The sequence below is a fragment of the Mustelus asterias genome, chromosome 19, assembly GCF_964213995.1.
Source record: "Mustelus asterias chromosome 19, sMusAst1.hap1.1, whole genome shotgun sequence".
NCBI lineage: Eukaryota > Metazoa > Chordata > Chondrichthyes > Carcharhiniformes > Triakidae > Mustelus > Mustelus asterias.
Window position 1 is genome coordinate 81535415 of NC_135819.1, and position 26060 is coordinate 81561474.

The 26060-nt window shown below is 44.3% G+C and overlaps 1 protein-coding gene across 4 annotated transcripts in view; it reads right to left on the reverse strand.

Annotated features, from left to right (window-relative positions):
* Positions 1-26060, reverse strand: part of dclre1c (DNA cross-link repair 1C, PSO2 homolog (S. cerevisiae)) — a 43443-nt gene that overhangs the window by 9929 nt on the left and 7454 nt on the right. The window contains exons 3-10 of one of the 4 annotated variants that reach the window (XM_078235979.1): positions 18624-18708; positions 16956-17015; positions 14548-14603; positions 8242-8343; positions 6383-6455; positions 5440-5580; positions 3378-3479; positions 2854-2990 (exon numbers count right to left, since the gene is read on the reverse strand). In XM_078235979.1, coding sequence (XP_078092105.1) covers positions 2854-2990; positions 3378-3479; positions 5440-5580; positions 6383-6455; positions 8242-8343; positions 14548-14603; positions 16956-17015; positions 18624-18708 — 756 coding nt within the window. Of the gene's footprint in view, positions 1-2853; positions 2991-3377; positions 3480-5439; positions 5581-6382; positions 6456-8241; positions 8344-14547; positions 14604-16955; positions 17016-18623; positions 18709-26060 lie in introns of those variants that run through there. The other 3 variants (XM_078235982.1, XM_078235980.1, XM_078235981.1) reach the window with 3 other exon arrangements.

Below are 26060 nucleotides of genomic sequence, written 5' to 3' on the forward strand. Positions count from 1 at the left end.
CCCTACCCCTACATATTTTACCCGCTAATCCCTCTAACCTACGCATCCCAGGACTCTAAGGGGCAATTTTTTTAACCTAGCCAATCAACCTAACCCGCACATCTTTGGACTGTGGGAGGAAACCAGAGCACCCGGAGGAAACCCACGCAGACACGAGGAGAATGTGCAAACTCCACACAGACAGTGACCCGAGCCGGGAATCGAACCCGGGACCCTGGAGCTGTGAAGCAGCAGTGCTAACCACTGTGCTACCGTGCCGCCCTCCGGCCTGCCACAGGAATCGTAGCGGGTGGGACAGAAAGTTCAGTGGACCATGCAAAGGTCCATTGACCTCAGGTGAGAAAATCCCACTCTTTGTACCACTGCCAAAGCTACATCATTGCCCTTAACAATATCAATGAAATCTTGTCTGACCAAAGAAGTGTTTTAAGATATCCACAAACGATACTCATGAGTGCTCACAAAAGGGAAGAGAGGATCCGGTACTGCAAGATACAAACCGAATCTCAACTCATTGAGAATTGTCTGAACCCAGGTTTGCTAACTGGACTGGAAATACTTTAGATTTGGTTATTGGTTATTTCAGGTCTCCCAAGTGGCTTTTCTCTGCGTGGCAGCTTTGAGAGCGAGTGTAACCAATTGTGGAGGCCTCATTGCCCATTCATTGCTGGGAGAGGTCACTGGTTAGGAATCAGAAGAAATTTTCCTCCCACACCCGGTGCATCCTCATCGATCGTGGGGCCTCAGTCAAAGATCTGGCTGAGATCAGCAAGTCGAATCATAGTTGGCTATGACATCTTTATTCTACCAGCCATCCAAAGCTGAGACATTTGTATTTAATTTCTATAAAGTTGATATCATGCTCACGAGGGAGAAAGTTAATCAATGCACAACATAACAGCTCAAAAATACTGAGTGAACATTCACTCCTTCCGTCACCAAGACACAGTGTGTACCAGCTACAAGATGCAGTGTAGCAACTTGCCAAGGTTCCTTACTTGTGTTCTCTGCAACCTAGAAAGGCAGGGCAGAAAGTGAATGGGAACACAAGCACCTGGAAGCTCCCCTCCAAGTCACTCATCATCCTGCCTTGGAAATATATTGGCCGTTCTTTCACTGACGCTGGGTCAAAATCCTGGAACCGTCTCCCGAGCAGCACTGTGGGTGTACCTACACCACATGGACTGCGGCGTTTCCAAAAGGCAGCTCACCACCACCATAAGACCATAAGACATTGGAGCAGAATTAGGCCACTCGGCCCATCGAATCTGCTCCCCCATTCAATCATGGCTGATATTTTTCTCATCCCCATTCCCCTGCCTTTTCCCCATAACCCCTGATCCCCTTATTAATCAAGAACCTATCTATCTCTGTCTTAAAGACACTCAATAACCTGGCCTCCACAGCCTTCTGCGGCAAAGAGTTCCACAAATTCACCACTCTCTGGCTGAAGAAATTACTTCTCATCTCTGTTTTAAAGAATCGTCTCTTTAGCCTGAGGTTGTGCCCTCTGGTTCTAGTTTTTCCTACTAGTGGAAACATCCTCTCCACATCCACTCTATCCAGGCCTCGCAGTATCTTGTAAGTTTCAATAAGATCCCCCCCTCATCCTTCTAAACTCCAGTGACTACAGACCCAGAGTCCTCAGCCACACCTGTACGACGAGCTCTTCATTCTCGGGATCATTCTTGTGAACCTCCTCTGGACACTTTCCAACGGGATATACTTTGCCTCGTAATCTTGTACGAGTGTGTGTGGGGTCATAGGAAGTTACAGGTTTTGGTAAATTACAGCAGGATCTGACACTCTCCATCATGAACAATTAACAGATTTTTAAAAAAAAACTGGTGACAACCTTATTAAGACAATTAACAAACTGAATAAAATCCCAATAGAATGCTGTTCAAATATTACAAGAATCATTCAGGAATAATAAAATAAATCATTACAGAATCCAGTCAATCTCAACGAATATACAAACAGATGTCCTTTAGAAGTATGAACCTTCTCTGGTGATGCTCTCATTTAGAACACTTTGAGTTGGTGTTACTCTATTTAGATGGTGATATTATGAAGGCATATATGAAACTGCAGGATTTACATGACAGCCTCACCTTCCCACTCAAGAGGTGGCAAGCATACTCTGACAGTTACCCCCCCCCCTTTTCTGGGTTTATATGCCTCGAATCATCTCACAGGAATACTGTGATCTGAGTGGTATGAGGCTGTCAACAACCCTCACATTTGAATTCCATTAGTTCTGTGTCTCTGCATGCTTGCTTTAAACTCATTGGTCCAATTCAAAAGCCTGTTTTGTTATGTTGAAACACTGACTACTCGGCTTTGATACAAATGTTACAAAAACTTGCTTCTGCAGCCTGCACTCTGCAATTTAAAATCCATGCATAAAGATCATAGAAAATCATAGAAACCCTACAGTGCAGAAGGAGGCCATTTGGCCCATCGAGTCTGCACCGACCACAATCCCACCCAGGCCCTACCCCCACATATTTACCCGCTAATCCCTCTAACTACGCATCTCAGGGACAATTTGTAACCTGGCCAATCAACCTAACCCGCACATCTTTGGACTGTGGGAGGAAACCGGAGCACCCGGAGGAAACCCACGCAGACACGAAGACACCTGCTTTTTAAAGAGACAATGCTACATGATTTCCTTTTTTGGTTTTAGCATTTCTTTTCACTATTTACGTTTGTCAAACACCCCATTTTTAACCTTACATATGCCACTTCACAACAATATTGCAAGGTCATAAACAAGTTCATTACCAATAGTGTGCATCTGTATAGCACATGCACAGATTACGTAGCTGTTGCACAATGCTTTCATACCTTACAATTACATTAGTCCTTTTTGTCCTTTCGCCAAACCACATGGTAGAAGGTTTGATGCTGATGATGCGGAGTGGAGTCCCATTCTTTGCTGTAATACCACACGGGAGTCTGTTTCCACGGATAAAATCCTCATCCTGGTGAAAACATCAATTAAAATACAAAAGGTTGAAAAGAGAGAGAGCAAAAGCGAGAGAGAAAGAGGAGAGAAAAGAGTGAGGGAGTGGAAGAAAGCAAGAGAGGGAGAAAAGGGTGAGAAAGAGAGAGAGTGAGAGAGTAAAAAAGAGTGAGAAAAAGAAAGAGAAAGGGAGAAAGAGACAGAAAAAGAGAGAAAAGAGAAAAAGCGAGAGAGGAAAAGAGAGTAAAGAGAGAAAAGGAACATTACATTTGAAGGATTTTGATAATTAAGATTAAAAACCAAGAATGGCAGAGAGAAAAGATAATGCAATGCTTTACATGTTACAAAATGCACAGGCAATGATTCTGGTTTTCTGAGTGATGTTAACCTCAGGATATTGCCGTACCCTGGGGTGTCTGCATGCATGAATCTGCGTCGCGCGCTCTGTGGTCACATGATGCAGAATTTCTGGCATATTCTTAAACATATCCAGCTTGTTCAGATGGACCTGAAGGTAAAAAAAAAAAATCATACAGGAAAATACAGGTGTGATCCTGTTTTCACAAGAAGTAAACTAAACGTGTGAAGCATTATAAGTAAGATAAAAGTGACTAAATTCATTTTCCGCTTGCTTGTTTTATCGTGCTATATATCATCTTCAGATGGTAAAGACTGACAGGCTGCATTTTAACACTGTGATTGCCGTATTGCACGTGGCTGCTCTCAGGCGAATGGCCACACAGGCTGACACCCCAATTCCCTATTTAGCACCTTGTGTCAGGAAGAATGAGTTTATTGAATTTATTTGCATCATGTTCAGTGACAGAAGTTAGCAGCAGGAAATATTCAAACCCTCCCCCCAACAAAAAAGCTCCAGCTTTGGGAAACTCACAGAATTTCACTTATCACCGAATCCCTACAGTGCAGAAGGCGGCCATTCGGCCCATCAAGGCCTGCACCGACAACAATCCCACCCAAGCCCTATCCCCGTAACCCCATGTATTTATCCGGCTAATCCTCCTGACACTCAAGGGCAATTTAGTATGGCCAATCCACCTAACCCAAGGCTGGAATTGAACCCGGGTCCCTGGCGCTGTGAGGCAGCAATGCTAACCACTGTGCCACCATGACTGCGTTCCAAGAACAAAATCTATTCTCACCCCATTACGATCCCAGTTGATTTTATAACAGGAAGATCCCAGAATGGAATCCTGGCTCAAAACACTGTAGCTTTTACTGTTTTCTTATAAAGCATGGAGGAACAGAGTCACTGAACCACTAATTAGTCTTAACAACAAGAGAGAAAACGTGAAAAGTTGGATTATTGTACAATATTTCTTTACTCCGCCTTAATTTAACAAACATAAAGATTAACACGGATTACAAAGTACATCTTAAACTACAATCGTTCCATTAACACTAAGTCCCCTTTAAACACACAGATTGGCTGTGGTCAAAAACACACTCCTCTCTGAATCTAAGTTAGTGTCTGTGAATTTCTCCTCAGAATCTCCCCAGATGATTATTACTTGAGAGTTTCCAAAGTCTACTCTAAGAACATGCTATAAAATCTTCTCTCATAATAATGCTTTCCCTTAATGGTTTACATTCTGAAATCCAGTCCAGGTTTTACAAATGACAATTTTAAATAGCTTCTGCTCAACTTTTAGCAGTGAATCCAGTCCACGATTTCCAACCCCCACTTTAGGATTTCTTTGTCTTGACTGCTGTACAAACTGTTCACAATTGCTTCAACTCTCAATTCCCGGACTCTTATTAAAATGGCATCAAACCTTTGATTTAACTCTGAAGTCTGCTGTCCCACTTTAAACCTTGTTACTGCAATTTTCTCTTTGACTCAAAACCCTTGTTTTGTTCCTTGAACAAAACGTTGGTCTCTTTTTTCTTAACTTCAGATGTCTTGAGAAATTCTTTCTGTCCCAATTTCCTGCTTAGCTGGGCAGTAACTGGTTCTTTGGGAAGCCTGCCCCTTTGCAGCTCCCATCCTGTCTAGTCTTTCTTCTGGCAGAGTTGAGAGATGCTCAATCCTCGAGGTCCTGTCTCCAACTGCAAAAAATTCCAGCTAAAACTAAAACTTAAAAAACTTTTTTTTAAAAATGCAGTAAGGGTTCCCAGTTGCTAAGCACTATCCTCACATCTCTGCTCACCTATTTATTCTTCATGCTGCAGCCTTCTCTAAGCAGAACAGAAACACAGTTGGAACTTAAACTAATCCCCACACATACAAACACCTTTGTCCAGCATGAATCTAACTATTGGCTTTATCCTTCCAGGCTCAGAAACATTAAATTAAACCCATTTAAAACTATACCTTATTTCTAATCTTTAGCAACACAAATATAAATCCCTTAAAACTACCATTGTTTTCCTAACACCCCTAAAGCACTAAAATGTAGTGATTTGCAACTCTGAGAGCGAATAACTCGCTGCAAACTTCTGCCACTCACCTTAAGGTTGAATTCTTCGCTGAGGTTAGTGAAGAGATACTCGTATCCATAGGCTGCTTTACAGTTTAACCACACTACGTGGTAAGAACTGAGTGTGATCCAGCTTCTCACTAAATCAAGTATCCCATTTAGGCACTCCTCCTTTAATAGCAAGATAGGAAACAAAATATTAAACCCAGACTGGCTTTTGGCCAATGACTTACTTAGTCATAAACTGCATGACTCTAACTGAGCTGATTTCTCAGTATGCAATCTGTACACAGATGTACAAAATCTAGTCTTCAAAGGGCACTCTCCCAATTCAGAGTCAGTTTTAAATGGTAAATTGAACCAGTTCCAGAATTATAGGAACACAGGAGATTGGAACAAGAGGCCACTCAGCCCATCGAACCTGTTCCACCATTCACACAGATCATGGCTGATCATCGCCCTTTTGCGTCCTTTTTCCTTACTATTCTCATATCCCTTGATATCATTAGCACCCAGGAATCTATCTATTTCTGTTTCGAGCTTGCTGAATGACTGAGTTTCTGGAAGCATCGAGACAGCACGGTGTGGTGACCAGTCATCAGCTGGTGCAGGATTCAACTCTGACACAGGACAGAAAGACATTTCCAGGGACAGCAGGTGGCACAGTGGTTGGCACAGTGGATTAGACGGGTAAGTGGAACTGATCCACTTCAGATCAGCCATGATCTTATTGAATGGCGGGGCAGGCTCGAGGGGCTAGATGGCCCACTCCTGCTCCTATTTCTTATGTTCTTAATGGGCTGAATGGTCTCTCACCCTGTGCTATACTTCAAGATTCTGTAGAAAACTTGCATTATAACATAGACTATACATTGATAACTCACTGGGTTATCAGTTTTAGGATAGTGCAAACCAAAATATATAAAATTCTTGGCACATTCCAATAAAAATATGAAGCTTCTAAAATATTTACCCTGCTCGGGATTTGGTAAAATCGAGGATCACAAAAAGTTGTGTCTAAGTAAACACTCTGAATGTCTTTGACCCTGTAATAGAACAAAGGAGTACTGTTTAATTGTACAAGGAATATTTTAATACATACAAAATATTTTCCAGACCGTGAACAGAGGGCAAAGATAGAACACAAAACTGTAGCTGTAAACTGTAAACAGAAAATGCTGGAAAATCTCAGCAGGTCTGACAGCATCTGTGGAGAGAGAACATAGTTAACGTTTCAAGTCTGGATGACTCTATGTTTTTCAAACACCATAGACAAGGAATAAGTGCACAGTCTGTGTGGCCACACATTCAACTCAGTCACTGTTGATGCCTTGACTCATCCTCATCATACACTGAGACTGAATCTAATGTGGAAAAACCTCCCAATAATCTGAAAATGGGCAGTGAACCAAGAGGCGGAGAATCTAGGGGGGGGGTAACCAAACGTTTGGTCAGGTGGTTGGGTTTTCGAAGGAGAGTGGAAGGCAGAAGTGTTTAGCACAAGGGTTACAGAGAGCACAATGAATGCCCAGTAAACAACAGTGGGCAAAGAAGTGGAGGAAAACGATTAAAATTAGAGGCATCATCACTAAACTAAGTAAAGGCAAAATACTGCGGATGCAGTATTTATGGGGAAAAAGCAGGATTAGGCTATTGAGTTGGACGATCAGCCATGATCATGATGAATGGCGGAGCAGGCTCAAAGGGCCAAATGGCCTCCTCCTGCGCCTATCTTCCATGTTTCAATGCTGGAATCTGAAGCAAAACCAGAAAATGCTGGAAAAACTCAGCAGGTCTGACAGCATCGGTGGAGAGAGAATAGAGCTAACGTTTCGAGTCTGGATGACCCTTTGTTAGGGCCATCACTAAACTGTTGTTTTCTTCAATATTCTGCCATTTGTAACTTTAGAAGTTTATGTATCGGTGTTGTTAACATTTTCAATAAAAATTCTTATTGGTAAAAGATTTTATGGAAAAAAAATCTCATAAGAGAGCTACTGTTGTTAATAACAGTTAATTAAAAATCCCTGAAAAAAATCTTTGTAAATATGCTCTTAAAACCATCATTTGAGTTAAAAAGTTTTTAAAAATTGTCAGTCACAAATAAGGTTTACATTAACACTGCAATGAAGTTACTGTGAAATTCCCCGAATCGCCACAGTCCGGCGCCTGTTCGGGTCAATGCACCCTAACCAGCACGTCTTTCAGACTGAGAGGAAACCGGAGCACCCGGAGGAAACCCACGCAGACACGGGGAGAACTTGCAGACTCCACACAGTCAGTGACCCAAGCCGGGAATTGAACCTGGGTCCCTGGCGCTGTGAGGCAGCTGTGCAAAAAAGTTAGATTGAGTCTCAATTAGTTCAATGTAAAGCTGTACAAACTACTCATACCAGGGAGCTCACAAGTTTCAACTAGTGCTCTGGGGATCCGGGTTCGAATCCCGCCACGGCAGATGGTGGAATTTGAATTCAATAAAAAAATATCTGGAATTAAGAATCTAGTGATGACCATGAAACCATTGTCGATTGTCGGAAAAACCCATCTGGTTCACTAATGTCCTTTAGGGAAGGAAATCTGCCGTCCTTACCTGGTCTGGCCTACATGTGACTCCGGAGCCACAGCAATGTGGGTGACTCTCAACTGCCCTCAGGCAACTAGGGATGGGCAATAAATGCTGGCCAGTCAGCGACGCCCATGTCCCACGAATGAATAAAAAAAGCGCCGAGATACTGATCTCAACCACACAGTTTTTCCTGGTGAATTTTTTTATTCGTCATACACTCCTGAAGATGACACAGTTTGATTTGCCAGCGGGGAAATGGACTTTACCTGCCACCAGAATGTAACAATTCCATGCGAGCAACTTCGCCTTTGGCTAGTCTGAAATCTCCGGTATATAGCACCGTGCCATCTACCCCTTCAAACAAGAACCTGCAAAAGGGCAAGAGGGAATGCCAGTTCATTTACACCCCATCGCATTGTTTCAACTTTAAACATTTAAACATAGTTGAGAAAAGCAAGTTGTAAATACTAGGAATATAAAGTTCAAGTCAAACATTTTGTTTTATGTGTACTCCATATAGAATCTAACAGAAGTTGCATTATTAGCTGTTTGATAAAATCAGCTCGTTTCCAAAGGTCTGGACTGAATTACAGTGGGAGGAATGTGAGATGCATGGGGTCAGACTTTGGCAATCTCGACACACAAGAGTGAATTCAGTATTCAAACACGGGTAGCTCACATGCCAAGACACAAATGTGTGCGCGAGCAGCTGCCAAAAGCACACAACGACGGCACACACTTTCACAAAACCCGACCGAGGTCAAGCAGAGGGTCGGGATAAGTGGGTCTTTCTTTGGCTGGTGAAATATAACTTGCGGGGTGCCGCAGGGGTCGGTCCTCAGACCTCAACTGTTCACAATCTATATAAATGGTCTGCAAAGCCCATCTGCTTCACTAATGTCCTTTAGGAAAGGAAATCTGCCGCCCTTACCAGGTCTGGCCTACATGTGACTCCAGAGCCACAGCAATGTGGTTGACTCTCAACTGCCCTCCAAGGGCAACTTGGGATGGGCAATAAATGCTGGCCAACCAGCGACGCCCCATGTCCCACAAATGAATTTAAAAAAAGCAGGGACAGAGTGTAACTTGCAGAAGATACTAAAATAGGTGGGAAAACAGGCTGTGAAGAGGATATAAAGATTTTACGGGCGGATATAGATAGGCTAGGAAAATGGCAGATGGGGTTTAATACAAAGAACAAAGAACAATACAGCACAGGAACAGGCCCTTCGGCCCTCCAAGCCCGCTCCCCTCCCCGGTCCAGGATTGAATCCTGAATCCAGGATCCCCGCCCAATTTTCCAGCCTATCTACATACCAATATCCTATCCACCGAGCTGTCCCTCACAGCTACGATGCTTTGTTCATTACAACCTATTAACTCACCCCCACCCCCCCATTCCAGACCATGTAATCTCCAGGGAGAGGCGAAAACCCAGAGTGAAAAACCCCAGGGCCAATATGGGGAAAAAAAAATCTGGGAAATTCCTCTCCGACCCCCTGAGGCGATCGAAACGAGTCCAGGAGATCACAATGGCCCTGATCGGAAAATGCTTCCCAACCCTAGTCATTTCCACTTCCACGAACACCATATGAATTCCCTGCCCCCGAGACAGGTTCCCAACTATCCGCAGTCTCGCTCTGTACTGGCACCAGCAAGATGATCATAGAATGAAGCCTTGAAACGAGAAACAAGGAACAATTAGCCCGCGCCGCTCCCTGGTCCAAACTAGACCACTCTTCTGTATCCCTCCATTCCCACTCCGTTCATATAGCTGTCTAGATAAGTCTTAAACGTTCCCAGTGTGTCCGCCTCCACCACTTTGCCCGGCAACACATTCCAGGCCCCCACGACCCTCTGTGTGAAATATGTCCTTCTGATATCTGTGTTAAACTTCCCCCCCTTCACCTTGAACCTATGACCCCTCGTGAACGTCACCACCGACCCGGGGAAAAGCTTCCCACCGTTCACCCTATCTATGCCTTTCATAATTTTATACACCTCTATTAAATCTCCCCTCATCCTCCGTCTTTCCAAGGAGAACAACCCCAGTTTCCCCAATCTCTCCTCATAACCAAGCCCCTCCATACCAGGCAACATCCTGGTAAACCTCCTCTGTACTCTCTCCAAAGCCTCCACGTCCTTCTGGTAGTGTGGCGACCAGAACTGGACGCAGTATTCCAAATGCGGCCGAACCAACGTTCTATACATCTGCAACATCAGACCCCAACTTTTATACTCTATGCCCCGTCCTATAAAGGCAAGCATGCCATATGCCTTCTTCACCACCTTCTCCACCTGTGACGTCACCTTCAAAGATCTGTGGACTTGCACACCCAGGTCCCTCTGCGTCTCTACACCCTTTATGGTTCTTCCATTTATCGTGTAGCTCCTCCCCACATTATTCCCACCAAAATGCATCACTTCGCATTTATCAGGATTGAACTCCATCTGCCATTTCCTTGCCCAAATTTCCAGCCTATCTATATCCTTCTGTAGCCTCTGACAATGTTCCTCACTATCTGCAAGTCCTGCCAGTTTTGTGTCGTCCGCAAACTTACTGATCACCCCAGTTACTCCTTCTTCCAGATCATTTATATAAATCACAAACAGCAGAGGTCCCAATACAGAGCCCTGCGGTACACCACTAGTCACAGGCCTCCAGCCGGAAAAAGACCCTTCCACTACCACCCTCTGTCTTCTATGACCAAGCCAGTTCTCCACCCATCTAGCCACCTCCCCCTTTATCCCATGGGATCCAACCTTTTTCACTAGCCTACCATGAGGGACTTTATCAAACGCTTTACTAAAGTCCATATAGACAACATCCACGGCCCTTCCTTCGTCAACCATTTTGGTCACTTCTTCAAAAAACACCACCAGGTTAGTGAGGCATGACCTCCCTCTCACAAAACCATGTTGACTATCGTTAATGAGTTTATTCCTTTCTAAATGCGCATACATCCTATCTTTAAGAATCTTCTCCAACAACTTCCCCACCACGGACGTCAAGCTCACCGGCCTATAATTACCCGGGTTATCCTTCCTACCCTTCTTAAATAACGGGACCACATTGGCTATCCTCCAATCCTCTGGGACCTCACCTGTGTCCAGTGACGAGACAAAGATTTGCGTCAGAGGCCCAACGATTTCACCTCTCGTCTCCCTGAGCAGCCTTGGATAGATTCCATCAGGCCCTGGGGATTTGTCAGTCTTTATATTCTCTAACAAACCTAACACTTCCTCCTTTGTAATGGAGATTTTCTCCAACGGTTCAACACTCCCCTCCGAGACACTCCCAGTCAACACATCCCTCTCCTTTGTGAATACCGACGCAAAGTATTCATTTAGGATCTCCCCTACCTCTTTGGGCTCCAAGCATAATTCCCCACTTTTGTCCCTGAGAGGTCCGATTTTTTCCCTAACAACCCTTTTGTTCCTAACGTATGAATAAAATGCCTTGGGATTCTCCTTAATCCTGTCTGCCAAGAACATTTCGTGACCCCTTTTTGCTCTTCTAATTCCCCGTTTGAGTATTTTCCTACTTTCATTGTACTCCTCCAGAGCTCCCTCCGTTTTTAGCTGATTGGACCTAACATACGCCTCTCTTTTCCTTTTGACCAGTCCCTCAATTTCCCTGGTTATCCACGGTTCTCTAATCCTACCCTTCCCATCTTTCTTTTTTACAGGCACATGCTTGTCCTGTAGCCCTAACAACCGTTCCTTAAAAGACTGCCACATGCCAGATGTGGATTTACCCTCAAACAGCCTCTCCCAATCAAGAGCTGCCAATTTCTGCCTGATCCCAATAAAGTTAGCCTTCCCCCAATCCAACACCTTACCCTTGGGACACCACTCATCCTTTTCCATCACTATCCTAAAGCTAACAGAATTGTGGTCACTATTTGCCACATGTTCCCCAACCAAAACTTTGAAGACCTGACCGGGCTCATTCCCCAGTACCAGGTCCAGTATAGCCCCCTCTCTAGTCGGGCTGTCCACATATTGTTCCAACGAACCCTCCTGTACACATTTTACAAATTCCTCCCCATCCAGAGTCCCTGCCCTCAGCGATTTCCAGTCTATACCAGGGAAATTGAAGTCTCCCACTACAACAACCCTATATTTCCTGCACCTATCCAGTATCTCCTGACATATCCATTCTTCCACTTCCCTTGGGCTGTTGGGGGGCCTGTAGTACACCCCCAACATAGTGACTGCGCCTTTCCTGTTTCTAAGCTCCACCCAGAGTGACTCGCTACACGACTCCTCCGAATTGTCCTCCCTCTGCACCGCTGTAATATGCTCTCCAACCAATACCGCTACTCCCCCACCTCTTTTGGCCCCTCCTCTGTCTCGCCTAAAACACTTGTACCCTGGAATATTCAGCTGCCAGTCCTGTCCCTCTTTCAACCAAGTCTCTGTCACCGCAACCACATCCAAATTCCTCGTGCGCATTAAGGCCCCAAGTTCGTCTGTTTTACCTGCTACGCTCCTTGCATTGAAGTATAAGCACTCCAGACCCCCAGGCTCAGTGAGGTCGTCCTCCCCCAGAGTGCTCTTCTTCTTTGCCAGCCTTGTCCCAGCCCCAAGCTCGTCCCCAGCCACCACACTTATAGACCTAATAGTTTGATCCCCACCCCCCTGCCATACTAGTTTAAACCCCCCCGAACTGCACTAGCAAAGCTCACAGCCAGGATATTTGTGCCCTTCCAACTTAGTTGTGACCCCTCCCTCTTGTACAGGTGCCATCCTCTCCTGAAAACCTCCCATTGGTCTATGAAAATAAAGCCCTCCCTCCTGGACCAGTCCTTTAGCCAGGCATTCATTTGAACCAACTCCCTATTCTTAGCCTCACTGGCACGAGGCATTGGGAGCAGCCCAGAGATGGCCACCCTAGTGACCCTACTTTTTAACCTATTTCCCAACTCCCTGAATTGCTCTCTTAGGACCCCCCTACTCTTCCTATCTACGTCATTTCCACCAATGTGTATAATGACATCCGTTTCTTTATCTTCCCCTTTTTTTTTGTGGGTAACTGTGAGGTTATCCATTTTGGCAGAAAAAATGGAAAGGCAAATTAACACCTAAATGGAAAACAGATTCAAAATGCGTCCAGGCAGAGGGATCTGGGTGTCTGTGTTCATGAATCACAGAAAGTAGGTATGCAGGTGCAGCATGTAATAAAAAAGGCAAATGGGATGTTTGCATTTATTGCAAAGGGATTGGAGTATAAAAGTAGAGAAGTGTTGTTGCAATTGTGCAGGGTGTTGGTGAGACCACATCTGGAGTATTGTGTCCAGTTTTGGTCTCCTTATTTGAGGAAGGATGTGGTGGGATTGGAGGCAGTTCAGAGGAGGTTCACCAGATTGATTCTGGGGTTGACGTATGAGGAGAGATTAAACAGTTTGGGCTTGTACTCGCTGGAGTTTAGAAGGATGTGAGGCGATCTGATCGAGGTGTATAAAATTCTAAAAGGGATTGATAAAGTAAATGTAGACCAAATGTTTCCTCTTATGGGGCAACCTAGAACAAGAGGTCACAGGTATAGGTTGAGAGGCTGTAGATTTAAAACTGAGATGAGGAGGAACTACTTCTCGCAGAGGGTGGTGAATTTGTGGAACTCACTGCCCAATAGCGCGGTGGAGTCTGAATCATTGAATGGTTTCAAGAAGGAGATAGATATATTTCTAATAAAAAAGGGATAAGGGGATATGGGGAACAGGTGGGGAGGTGGATTTGAGACCAGGGAGAGATCAGCCATGATCTGATTGAATGGTGGAACAGGCTCGAAGGGCTGAATATGCCGACTTCTGCTCCTAACTCCTATGTTCCCATGTTCCTAATTCACTTTCAAAGCAGATTGGCAGGTCACAAAGACCTACTTCACAATTTCCGCAGGAGAAGTCTCTGTCCAAACGAGTCTGCTCAATGGAGAGTTTGCTGTTGCTACCATCACTTTATCACTGATCCAATTAACTTTCCTGCTAGCATCAGATACTGCTCCAGCACACGGTTTTGAATCATAGGTATCCTTCAGTTCAGAAGGAGAACATTTGACCCATCGCACCTTTGACAGCCAAGCTATCCATTCTGATACGGGTTTAATTCCGGCCTCGGGTCACTGTCTGTGTGGAGTTTGCACATTTTCCCCGTGTCTGCGTGGGTTTCCTCCGGGTGCTCTGGTTTCCTCCCACAGTCCAAAGATGTGCAGGTTAGATGGATTGGCCATGCTAAATTGATCCTAATGTCAGGGGGACTAGCAGGATAAATCCGTGGGGTTGCGGGAATAGGGCCTGGGTGGGATTGTGGTTGGTACAGACTTGATGGGTCAAATGGCCTCCTTCTGTACTGTAAGGATTCTATGACACAACTCCTCCACTCTTTCTTTTAGGAAAGGCTTTTTCTGAACAGTTAATCAGATTTCATTTTCAGATGCTTAGTTGCTAGGAATTTCCAGTTTTTAATTCCTATTCACACAAACACACACAACTTTACAAAAATAATTATTTTCTCACATATGCACTCTCTACTGCGTGTGTTAAGTTAAAGCACAAGACAAAAATACATACATAACTGATCCAGGGCAGTGTCCAGCAGGTAAAAGCGTAACGAGCACATCTTCTTTCTATTTTTGAAGGAAAAAAGACATGTACAGAGAAACATACACACTGCAAGCAAATAGAATCAGTGTGTTCAAATTGTGAATTAAAGCTAATATAGATTCGTGATATTTCTGTGATAAGATGTTTAGCTGGACGGTCGGTGTGGATCAGATTGGTACCAGCAGCCTGGGGGGTTTTCGATCTCCATTTGCGCAGGGGTGGATTTGGGACCCGCCTTCATGTCCCACATATGGCCCAGATCGCGGTGCTGTGGGTCAGACCTGCCCGTTGGGCAGAGAACTCAAGAAGGCTCCACGTAACCAGGAAACAGAACATCTACAGCGAACAGGTGTCTCCAGAAGTTGGGTTTCAATTGTACATTGTGAACAGTTTAGCACACACTCATCACAATTTCAGTTAGGGTGCACAGCACAGCTGCAGCACTTCTGTTTGCAGAAAAAGAATAAAGTCCCCTTCTCTCGGAAACAAATAAATTGGATGGGTTGGGGGGAGGGGGTGGGGTGAGGGGGGAGTTGCATCTGGCACCACTGTAATCAATGGTCACATCATGTCAAGGTTAAAATTTCCATTCGAGGCAAGTTATCATTATGTAAAATTAAAGCAAAATATTCTGCAGTAGCACATGATTTGGGCCCTGGAAGCTTTAACAGTTCAGCAGTTACAACATTATTACCGTCATGTCATTGGGAAAACAGTGGTAATGGTTATAAGCCACACGGAATTCCAGTGCTTTAACACAGGCACATGGAAAATGACCAGACTCTGGGTTGGGATTAGGCTGAGAGAGAGAGATAGAAGAAAAATAAAATCCCAAACTCCTGTTCATCAGTACAGAATTATCCAGTAACCCCCACTGGTGAAAGGCACTGTTCCAGGATCTTGGATGTCAGCCAAGTTCAGGATCAAGCACAGTTACAGGGCAGATTCTGATGATTTATTTTCCCCAAAGTGTTGCCTCAGGCGGGAAAGCAGAGGACAGCCTGACAACGTTTCCATCAAATTTTCAAATATTTTAAAAAGCACAGTGGGGTCAGGACCCACAAAGTTATGCTGGCGGGACGGGCTCTGAATGAACCCACCTCATCAGCACCTTCGACACCTGACAGATTGGGACACTGTTTTTAAAGGGAGCCCTGATCTGAAAAGAATAGGATCCCACCCCCGCCGCCCCCGCGGTTACTGTGAAATTCCCCTAGTCGCCACACTCCGGCACCTGTTCAGGTCAATGCACCCTAACCAGCACGTCTTTCAGAAGGTGGGAGGCACCCGGAGGAAACCCACGCAGACACGGGGAGAACATGCAAACTCCACACAGACAATGACCCAAGCCGGGAATTGAACTGGGTCCCTGGCACTGTGAGGCAGCAGTGTTAACCACTGTGCCACCATGTCACCCCCAGCTCCAGGCATGACCTCCCCCTCCTGGGGACTGTTCTTACCCATGCGCTTGTGGTGGGGAATGTTCGCCAGGTCCCCGTTTGTCCAGAGCTGTTGTAAACCACCCAGCAAGGGGAAAAGTGGGGGGGGGGGTGTGGTCATGGGATTCCCAATCTTTCATAGTTGGGGCCCCATGACATCATTGGCGGGGTTGGGGACAATGTCAAAGGGAAATCCTGCCAGCGTGAAAGCTGGTTGGAGGCCCCCATTGGATTTTTTGCTCCCTGATAACAGGGAGCGGGGTAGGGGGCAGAAAGTCTCCCCCATAATGTCTACATGGAAGACTGTACCAATAGCATCTATTTGGGCTCTCAAATGATGAAATACCAAATGGCGATGCAGAAGTAATGGCCACATATCCATATTCAAGCAGCGAATGAGCACCTTGAGGAGAAAGTGGGGACACAGGGGAAAACATTCAACACTTTCTTGACCAGCTGACCATTACTGGAACATAGTTGATTCTGAATTCAAACCATAATCCAAACAGTGTGTGTTCAGGCACCAAAGGTGCCAGTCTGTGGTTGCTGATTCCTTACATGGTGAGTTTCTGGAATGCAGAGTAACTGAGCAGACGCCGGATTCTTTCCCCACACGGCACAAAAACAATCTTCATTATCGCAAGGGTTATCTCTCAGTTGAGGAAAACCAGCAGAGGAAGAGAATGAGATGTGCAACTTGTCCTCTTAGCTGGGGAATTGTGCTCAGAAAGGATTACCAAAACAAAATGTAGATATTCTTCACAAAACTGAACTTTGTGAAGGGAACCAATCATGTTAAATTGTTAACTCTTCAACTGCTTAAAATTTATATATTTCCAGATTAACACTTTCTTTAACATATCATGTCTTTAACTGACAACATAATCTCCAGATCTTCCCGTTAATGAAATTAGAAAGAGCATTTCTTGCATCTACCTCACCAGTTGCCTCATCAACCAAGGAAATTTGCGTTGGAGTTTCAACTTCAATAGCAATCTGTAAAAACAAATATTTACTGTACTTATTTTCTTTCAGTAACACAAACTGAATCTTACCTCAGTACAAAGCATTGTTAAAATTTGTGATCCATTTTTTTTTGCTACTTAATATTAATTATACACCAAGCTGGTTATATGCTCCAGGATAACTCAAGGACATTCAGCAACAGATAAAGACACACTCTCCTTTTCCATCTCAGAGACCTCGGTTCAAATACAGCCCACAACAACTGAACAAAAAGCTCCTTTCTCTGCCTTAGACCTTATTTTTCCTTCATTCCTGGGGCATGGGCATCGCTGGCTGGCCAACATTTATTGCCCATCTCTAGTTGCCCAAACACCATTGAGAGTCAACCACATTGCTGTGGCTCTGGAGTCACATGTAGGCCAGACTAGGTAAGGATGGCAGATTTCCTTCTCCAAAGGATATTAGTGAATCAGATGGGTTTTTCCGACAATCAACAATGGTTTCATGGTCATCGGTAGATTCTTAATTCCAGATTTTAAAAATTCAATTCAAATTCCACCATCTGCCATGGTGGGATTCAAACCCGGGTCCCCAGAACATTAGCTGAGTTTCTGGATTAATAATAATACCACTAGGCCATCACCTCTCCTACAAGCATGCAGTGCAAAATAACCATGGGCACGTTTCCTCAGCTTGGAACTGGCATGTGCCCATAGCACAAAACCGACCCTAAATCAGCACAACTGGGAATCTCACTCAGAGACCGAGGAGAGGGGAAATGGAAAAATGATAATCATGTTCTTTGGGCTGATCATTTTCCAGCACAAAATATCTGCTCACATGTCTGGGAAAAAAAGCTTGTTAGTCATTTCTATTGCTCAAACTCACTCATGATGATGATGGGAGATTTAATTAATGGGACATTCTGGCAGGTACCCGATAGATACCCAGGGCAGAATTCTCCCATTCGGAATGAGGTCCCACGGCAGGCTGGGGATGGGGTTCGTTTCCCGCTGCGGAGGGTGGCAGGGAACCATGCCATGTCTCCCAAAACCGGCATAATTAATTATGCATCTGGGGGTTTTGTGCCATCTTCCATGGTGGGATGGGCTTGAAGGCACAGGCTCCACCTCATATCCAGGTGTCATCTTTCACTGTCACATCACCGTTCAAGAAAGAAGATGGACATCCTCAAAGACAGTGAAGCTGAAAGATCTTCCTGATCAACGACCCCCCCCCCACCTCCTCACGGCTGTGGGATTCCAGATTCCCATTATGGATCCCATCACCAGGGGCTTGCGAGAATTCCGACTCCAGTGCGGAATGGTTCCTGTTGGCTAGGAGGTCTGTGCCAAGTGAGTATCAGCTGAAATATACAACAGCTATCCTGAACATCCCAGGTTAGGAAGGGAGAGTTGGAAGAAACAGCCAGAGTTCTCCGTGGTGACCCCTAGCCAATTTTTCTTCCTGGTCTTGTGTCTGCAGCATGGACAGAACCGGGCTTAACGATGATGGACACATTAATCCAATAGCCTCCTACAGTCTATCATAGAAAGAACAGCCATTTGTCAAGTACCATCAGGTCAGCAAAGGAGATGAGAAAACATGAGGTACAAACAATTTAAACAGAGAACTTACAATATAATTCTCCCAGAATTTGTACTTGCTACTTGTTAGCAGAATCTCCTTTGTGACTGGAGAACAATAAAGCTTCAGCTTCAAGCTGTAATGAAGATAAATAACAGTTCAGCATCATAAAACAGAACAGCAAATATTGACACGTTTCAATGCTGGTGGGTTACGGAGCATCATATCAAAGCCTGATGCTGTCCTTCCCCAATGATCACACAGCTTCACTGTCAGCTGGGGACCCTTAGCAACCCTAAGCAACATTCTGTTTCTAATCCATGGGTACAGAGTTCAGTTGTACTCTCAGTTATCCCTATCAATCCGGGAGCAGGCGATTCAACAAGGGGGAAACATCCTAATCTGCAGCAATCAGCTACTCACCCAGCCTGCCGGGAGAGTGACTATTCAAGCATTTTTATGGTGGTTAGATCAGGAAGGGGAAGGATTATCATCTGTGGGGAATCTTCATTTGTTCTACGTAGATTATTGTGGAGTGGTCTTTGGGACTGGTTAGTTCAGTTTGCTGTGAAAAGGCAACATAAACACCACACGGCCTATTAATAATCCTGCCCTGCAGCTGCAAAACGCCAGTTAATAATTCAACACAAACAGTTCAGTGACACGTGTGTGCTTCACAGACCAGAACAACCCTTTCATTCAAAACAACATTTCACTCCAGGCTGTGAAAAAAGGGAATTATGAATGAATGCTATGGTCTTTGTATGTAGATCTGCAATTTTTAGTTTTTTAAAAAATCTTTCAAAGTAGTATTTACAGTTTAGTTTTTTATTTATTAGTGTCACAAGTAGGCTTGCATTAACACTGCAATGAAGTTACTGTGAAAAACCCCTCGTCGCCACACTCCGGCGCCTGTTCGGGAACACTGAGGGAGAATTTAGCATGGCCTATGCACCTAACCAGCACGTCTCTTGGACTGTGGGAGGAAACCGGAGCACCCGGAGGAAACCCACGCAGACACGAAGAGAATGTGCAAACTCCACACAGACAGTGACCCAAGCCAGGAATCAAACTCAGGTCCCTGGCGCTGTGAGGCAGCAGTGCTAACCACTGTGCTACCGTGCCGCCCAAGATGTTCCAGTGACAGCAACCAAGAGGATATCTCTTGTACGGTACCTCCCTCTCATTTAAATATGACCGTAAGAAATAGGAGTAGGCCACTCGGTCCATCGAGCCTGCATCGCCATTCATCACGATCATGGCTGAACTTGGATTTCAACTGCATTTCCCCACCCGTTTCTCATATCCCTCAATTACCCGAGACCCAAAAAATCTGCCTATTCCGACACAATGGAGCTTCCACAACCCTCGCGGGTAGAGAATTCCAAAGATTCACAACCCTTTGAGTGAAGAAATTTCTAATTTCAGTCCAAAGATTTTTCCCAGATGGCACCGCAGCGTGGTGACTTCTTGCAAGCTGTCCTCAGCACACTCTCTAAGCATCTTTTACACTCATTCTAATGCTCTTTTTCTCTTCCACCTTCTCCCATTGGAAAGAAAATACAAAAGGGTGAAAACACATTCCAGCCGACTCAAGAACAGCTTCTTCCCTGCTGCCATCAGATTTTTCAATGGTCCTATCACATATTAAGCTGATCTTTTTCCTCACCCTATTGGTAGCTGTAACACTACATTCTGCACCCTATCCTTTTCTTCACTCCCATGTACTCGATGAACATTATGTTTGCCTGTATAGTGCGCGAGAAACAATACTTTTCACTCTATCCTAATACATGTGACAATAATAAATCAATCAAATGTTTGGCCCCTCATCCTGAGACTGCCCCATGTTTTAGATTCCCCATCCATCAGAGACAATCCTTCAGCATCCACCCTATCAAACCCCTTCAGAATCTTATACGTTTCAATGAGATCACCTCTTAATCTTTTAAACTCCAGAGAATATAATCCCAATTTACTCAATCTCTCATCATTGGACAACCCCCTCATCTTAGTGAACCCTTCATTGTACTACCTCCAAAGCAAGTATATATTTTCTTAAGTGTGGAGACCAAAACTGCACACAGTACTCCAGGTGTGGTCTCACCAAAACCTTGTACAATTGTAGCAAAACTTCTTTATTCTTATACTTCAACCCCTTGCAATAAAGGCCAACATGCCATTTGCCTTCCTAATTGCTTGTTGCACCTGCATACTAACTTCCTATGTTCCTGTAACAGCACAAACAAGTCTCTTTCAACAAAGTTTCTCATCTTTTAAGAATAAAAACCTCAGAATATTTTTCATGACCAAAGTGAATAACTTCACATTTTGCTGCATTATTCTCCATCTGTCATAAGACCATAAGACATAGGGGCAGAATTAGGCCACTCGGCCCATCGAGTCTGCTCCCCCATTCAATCATGGCTGATATTTTTCTCATCCCCATTCTCCTGCCTTTTCCCCATAACCCCTGATCCCCTTATTAATCAAGAACCTATCTATCTCTGTCTTAAAGACACTCAATGACCTGGCCTCCACAGCCTTCTGCAGCAAAGAGTTCCACAGATTCACCACTCTCTGGCTGAAGAAATTCCTCCTCATCTCTGCTTTAAAGGATCGTCCCTTTAGCCTGAGGTTGTGCCCTCTGGTTCTAGTTTATCCTCCTAGTGGAAACATCCTCTCCACTCTATCCAGGTCTCGCAGTATCCTGTAAGTTTCAATAAGATCCCCCCCTCATCCTTCTAAACTCCAACGAGGACAGACCCAGAGTCTTTAACCGTTCCTCATACGACAAGCTCTTCATTCCAGGGATCATTCTTGTGAACCTCCTCTGGACCCTTTCCAAGGCCAGCACATCCTTCCTTAGATATGGCACCCAAAACTGCTCACAATACTCCAAATGGTGTCGGACCAGAGCCTTATACAGCCTCAGACGTACATCCCTGCTCTTGTATTCTAGACCTCTCGACATGAATGCTAACATTGCGTTTGCCTTCCTAACCCGCATGTTAACCTTCAGTGAATCTTGAACAAGGACTCAAGTCCCTTTGTGTTTCTGATTTCCAAAGCATTTTCCCATTTAGAAAATAGTCTATGCCTCCATTCCTCCTTCCAAAGTGCATAACCTCACACTTTTCCACATTGTATTCCATCTGCCACTTCTTTGCCCACTCTCCCAAGTCCTTCTGCAAGCCCCCTGTTTCCTCAATACTATCTGTCCCTCTACATATCTTTGTATCATCTGCAAACTTAGCAACATGCCTTCAGTTCCTTCTTCCAAATTGTTAATGTATATTGTGAAAAGTTGTGGTCCCAGCACTGACCCCTGAGGCACCACTGGTCACCGGCTGCCATCCTGAGAAAGTCCCCTTTATCCCCACTTTCTGCCTTCTGCCAGTCAACCAATCCTCTATTCATGCCTGGATCTTACCATTAACACCATGGGCTCTTAACTTATTTAACAGTCTCCTATGCGGCACCTTGTCAAAGGCCTTCTGGAAATCTAAATAAATCACGTCCACTGGTTCTCCTTTATCTAACTTTCTTGTTACCTCCTCAAGAACTCTAACAAATTTGTCTGTTCACATTTTATACTCTTTGTAGTTCTGAGAGAAGGAAGTTTTAGTGAGGAGCTGAAAGAAATCAGTATTAGTAGAAAAATGGTTTTGGGGAAATTGATGGGATTGAAGGTGGATAAATCTCCAGGTTCTGATAATCTTCATCCCAGAGTACTTAAGGAAGTGGCCCTGGAAATAGTAGATCCATTGGTGGCTATTTTCCAAAATGCTTTGGACTCTGGAATAGTTCCTACTGATTGAGGGTAGCTAATGTAAACCTCCATTCATAAAGGGAGGTAGAGAGAAAACAGGGAACTATAGACCAGTGAGCCTAATGTCAGTACTGGGGAAGTTGCTAGAGTCCATTATCAAGGATTTCATAACTCAGCATTTGGAAGGCAGTGGTATAATCAGACAAAGTCAGCATGGATTTACAAAAGGGAAATCATGCTTAACGAATCTATTGGAATTTTTTGAGGATGTAACTAGTAGAGTTGACCGAGGAGAACCAGTGGATGTGGTTTATTAGACTTTTAGAAGGCTTTCGACAAGATCTCACATAACAGACTGCTATGTAAAGTTAAAGCACATGGGATTGCAGGTAATGTCTTGAGATGGATAGAAAGCTGGTGAGCAGATAGGAAGCAAAGAGTTGGCATAAATGGGTCTTTTTCTGATTGGCGGTCAGTGACTAGTGGGGTTCTGCATGGATCTGTGCAAGAACCCAACTGTTCACATTATATACTAATGATTTGGAAGAGGGAACTGAATGTATTATCTCCAAATTTGCAGATGATACAAAGTTGGGTGGGAGGGTGAATTGTGAGGAGGATGCAGAGATGCTTCAGCATGATTTGGACAGGTTGAGTGTGTGGGTATCTGCATGGCAGATGCAGTATAATGTGGATAAATGAGAAGTTATCCACTTTGGTAACAACAATAGGAAGACAGGTTATTACTTGAAGTGTGTAAATTGAGAGAGGTGGATACTCAACGAGACCTTGGAGTCTTCGTGCATCAGTTGCTGAAAGTGCGCGCGCAGGTCCAGCAGGCAGTAAAGATGGCAAATGGCATGTTGACCTTCATAGCGAGAGGATTTGAGTATCGGGAAAGGGATGCTTTGCTGCAATTGTATAGGGTGTTGGTGAGACCACAGCTGGAGTATTGCGTACAGATTTGTAAAAATAAAAAAGTAAAGTTTATTTATTAGTGTCACAAGTAGGCCTACATTAACACTGCAATGAAGTTACTGTGAAAATCCCCTAGTTGCCACACTCCGGCGTCTGTTCAGGTACACCGAGGGAGAATTTAGCATGGCCAATGCACCTACCCAGCACATCTTTGGGGTGTGGGAGGAAACCGGAGCACCCAGAGGAAACTCACGCAGACACAGGGAGAATATGCAAACTCCACACAGTTAGTGACCCAAGCAGGGAATCGAACCCAGGTCCCTAATGCTGTGAGGCAGCAGTGCTAACCTTGTCCTTGCGATAGAGGGAATACAGAGAAGGTTTACCAGGCTGATTCCTGGGATGACAGGTCTGTCATATGAGGAGAGACTAAGTCGGTTAGGGTTATATTCACTGGAGTTTAGAGGAGTTTAGAAGAGTGAGAAGGATCTCATAGAAATTTATAAAATTCTAACAGGGTTAGACAGAGTAGATTTAAAATGAATATTCCCAATGGTAGGGGAGTCCAGAACTCGGGGTCATAGTTTGAGGATGAGGGACAAACCTTTTAGGACTGAGATGAGGAGATATTTCTTCATCCAGAGGGTGGTGAATGTGTGGAATTCACTATCACAGGATGTAGTTGAGGTCAAAACATTATCTGATTTCAAGAAGAAACTAGATATAGCTCTTGTTGCTAAAGGGATCAGGAATATGGGGGTGGGGAGGGAAGGGTGATCAGCATTTTGAATTTGATGATCCACCATGATCAAAATGAATAGTGGAGCAGGTTCGAAGAGCAGAATGGCCTACTCCTGCTTCTAGTTTCTATGTTTCTACGTATAAGTCAACCTCAACCATCAAGGTCTCAAACAATGACGAGACGGAGTACAGGAAAGAGACAGAGAATCTGGTGAAATGGTGCGACAACAATAATCTCTCCCTCAATGTCAGTTAAATGGAGGAGATAATTATCGACTTCAGGAAGTGGAGGACATGCCCCTGTCTATATCAACAGGCACAAAGTGGAAATGGTCGAGAGCTTCAGGTTTTTAGGTGTTCAGATCACCAACAACCTGTCCTGGTCCCTCCATGCCGACACTATAGTTAAGAAAGCCCAGCAACACCTCTATTTTAGCAGGAGACTAAGGAAATTTGGCATGTTCACCAAGACTCTCACCAACTTTTACAGATGCACCATAGAGAGTATCCTTTCCATATGTATCACAGCTTGGTATGGTTCCTGTTCTGATCAAGACTGCAAGAAACTACAAAGGATTGTGAATGAAGCCCAGTCCATCAAGTGAACCAGCCTCCCATCCATTGACTCTGTCTACACTTCCCACTGCCTCGGAAAAGCAGCCAGCATTATCAAGGATCCCACACATCCCGGACATATTCTCTTCCACCTTCTTCCGTCAGGAGAAAGATACAAAAGTCTGAGGTCACATCCAACCGACTCAAGAACAGCTTCTTCCCTGCTGCCATCAGACTTTCGAATGGATCTACCTTGCATTAAGTTGATCTTTCTCTACACCCTAGCTATGACTGTATCACTACATTCTGCACTCTCTCCTTTCCTTCTCCCCATGTACTCTTTGAATGGTATGCTTTGTCTGTATGGCGTGCAAGAAACAATACTTTGCACTATATCCCAATAATTAATCAAATCAAAAACCTTTGAAGCTTCAAAATCCTTCCAACAATAGGGGTCAGTTTACACAGTGAGACTGACAATAACTTGAGGGTCAAGGACTTCCATACTGTACAACATAGTGATACAAATGTAATAACCAGACAGGCAGGGTTAGAACAAACACAGTAAAGAGTCTGGTGGATACAAATGGTGTGACAAGACTAAACGTTTGGAGAGAGAGCACAGAGACAGATTAAAGTGCAAAGACTAGTAGTCTCAGTTGAAGTCTAGAAAGAAGATCCGGAAGACGTGGTGCAGTCAAGACCTGAAGTCAGTGGCAATTCTAGAAAAAGATAAAGCAAGGTTCATTAAAAAATCAGATTAGAAGCAGAGATGAAAAATAGGCTTAAAAATGGCCGGATCTTTCTTTAGAATTACCCTTAGTACTATGGAAATGGAAGAAAAGCAGAAGAGGAGATTCACAAAACTTATGAGAGTTACGGGTGGCAAAGAAAATACAGGAACATCTGTTGAAGAGGAGAAAGACAACAGAGTCATGTCCCAATATCTTATGAACTTTCAGTCAATACATTTCAAACTGTTCACAAATAGATGATTAAAATGGCCGCTACAAATCAAGTGACTTCTGGCATTTTTGAAATCCAGACAGTCACAAGGGCACGATAAATTGGTGCGGGTGTAGGCCACTTGGTCCATCAATCCTGGCCCACCTTTCAACATGATCATGGCTGATCTTGGGTTTCAGCTCCACTTCCCCACCTGCTGCCCATATCAATTAATTCCGAGGGTCCGAATATTTCTTCACCACAGCCTGAAATATATTAAACCATGGAGCAGCAACAAACCGCAGGGGTGGAGAATTCCAAAGATTCACAACCCTTTGAGTGAAGTAATTTCTTCTCATCTCAGTTTTAAATGATCAGCCTCTTATCCTGAGGATGTGCCCAGTGTTTTAGATTCCCTGACCAGCAGAAACAATCTCTCAACATTGACCCGATCAAACCCCTTCAGAATTTTGTAGGTTTCATGAAACCGCCTCTTTTTTTTTTTCTAAACTCGAGAGATTAAACCCAATTTACTCAGCCCCTCGTCACGAGGCAAC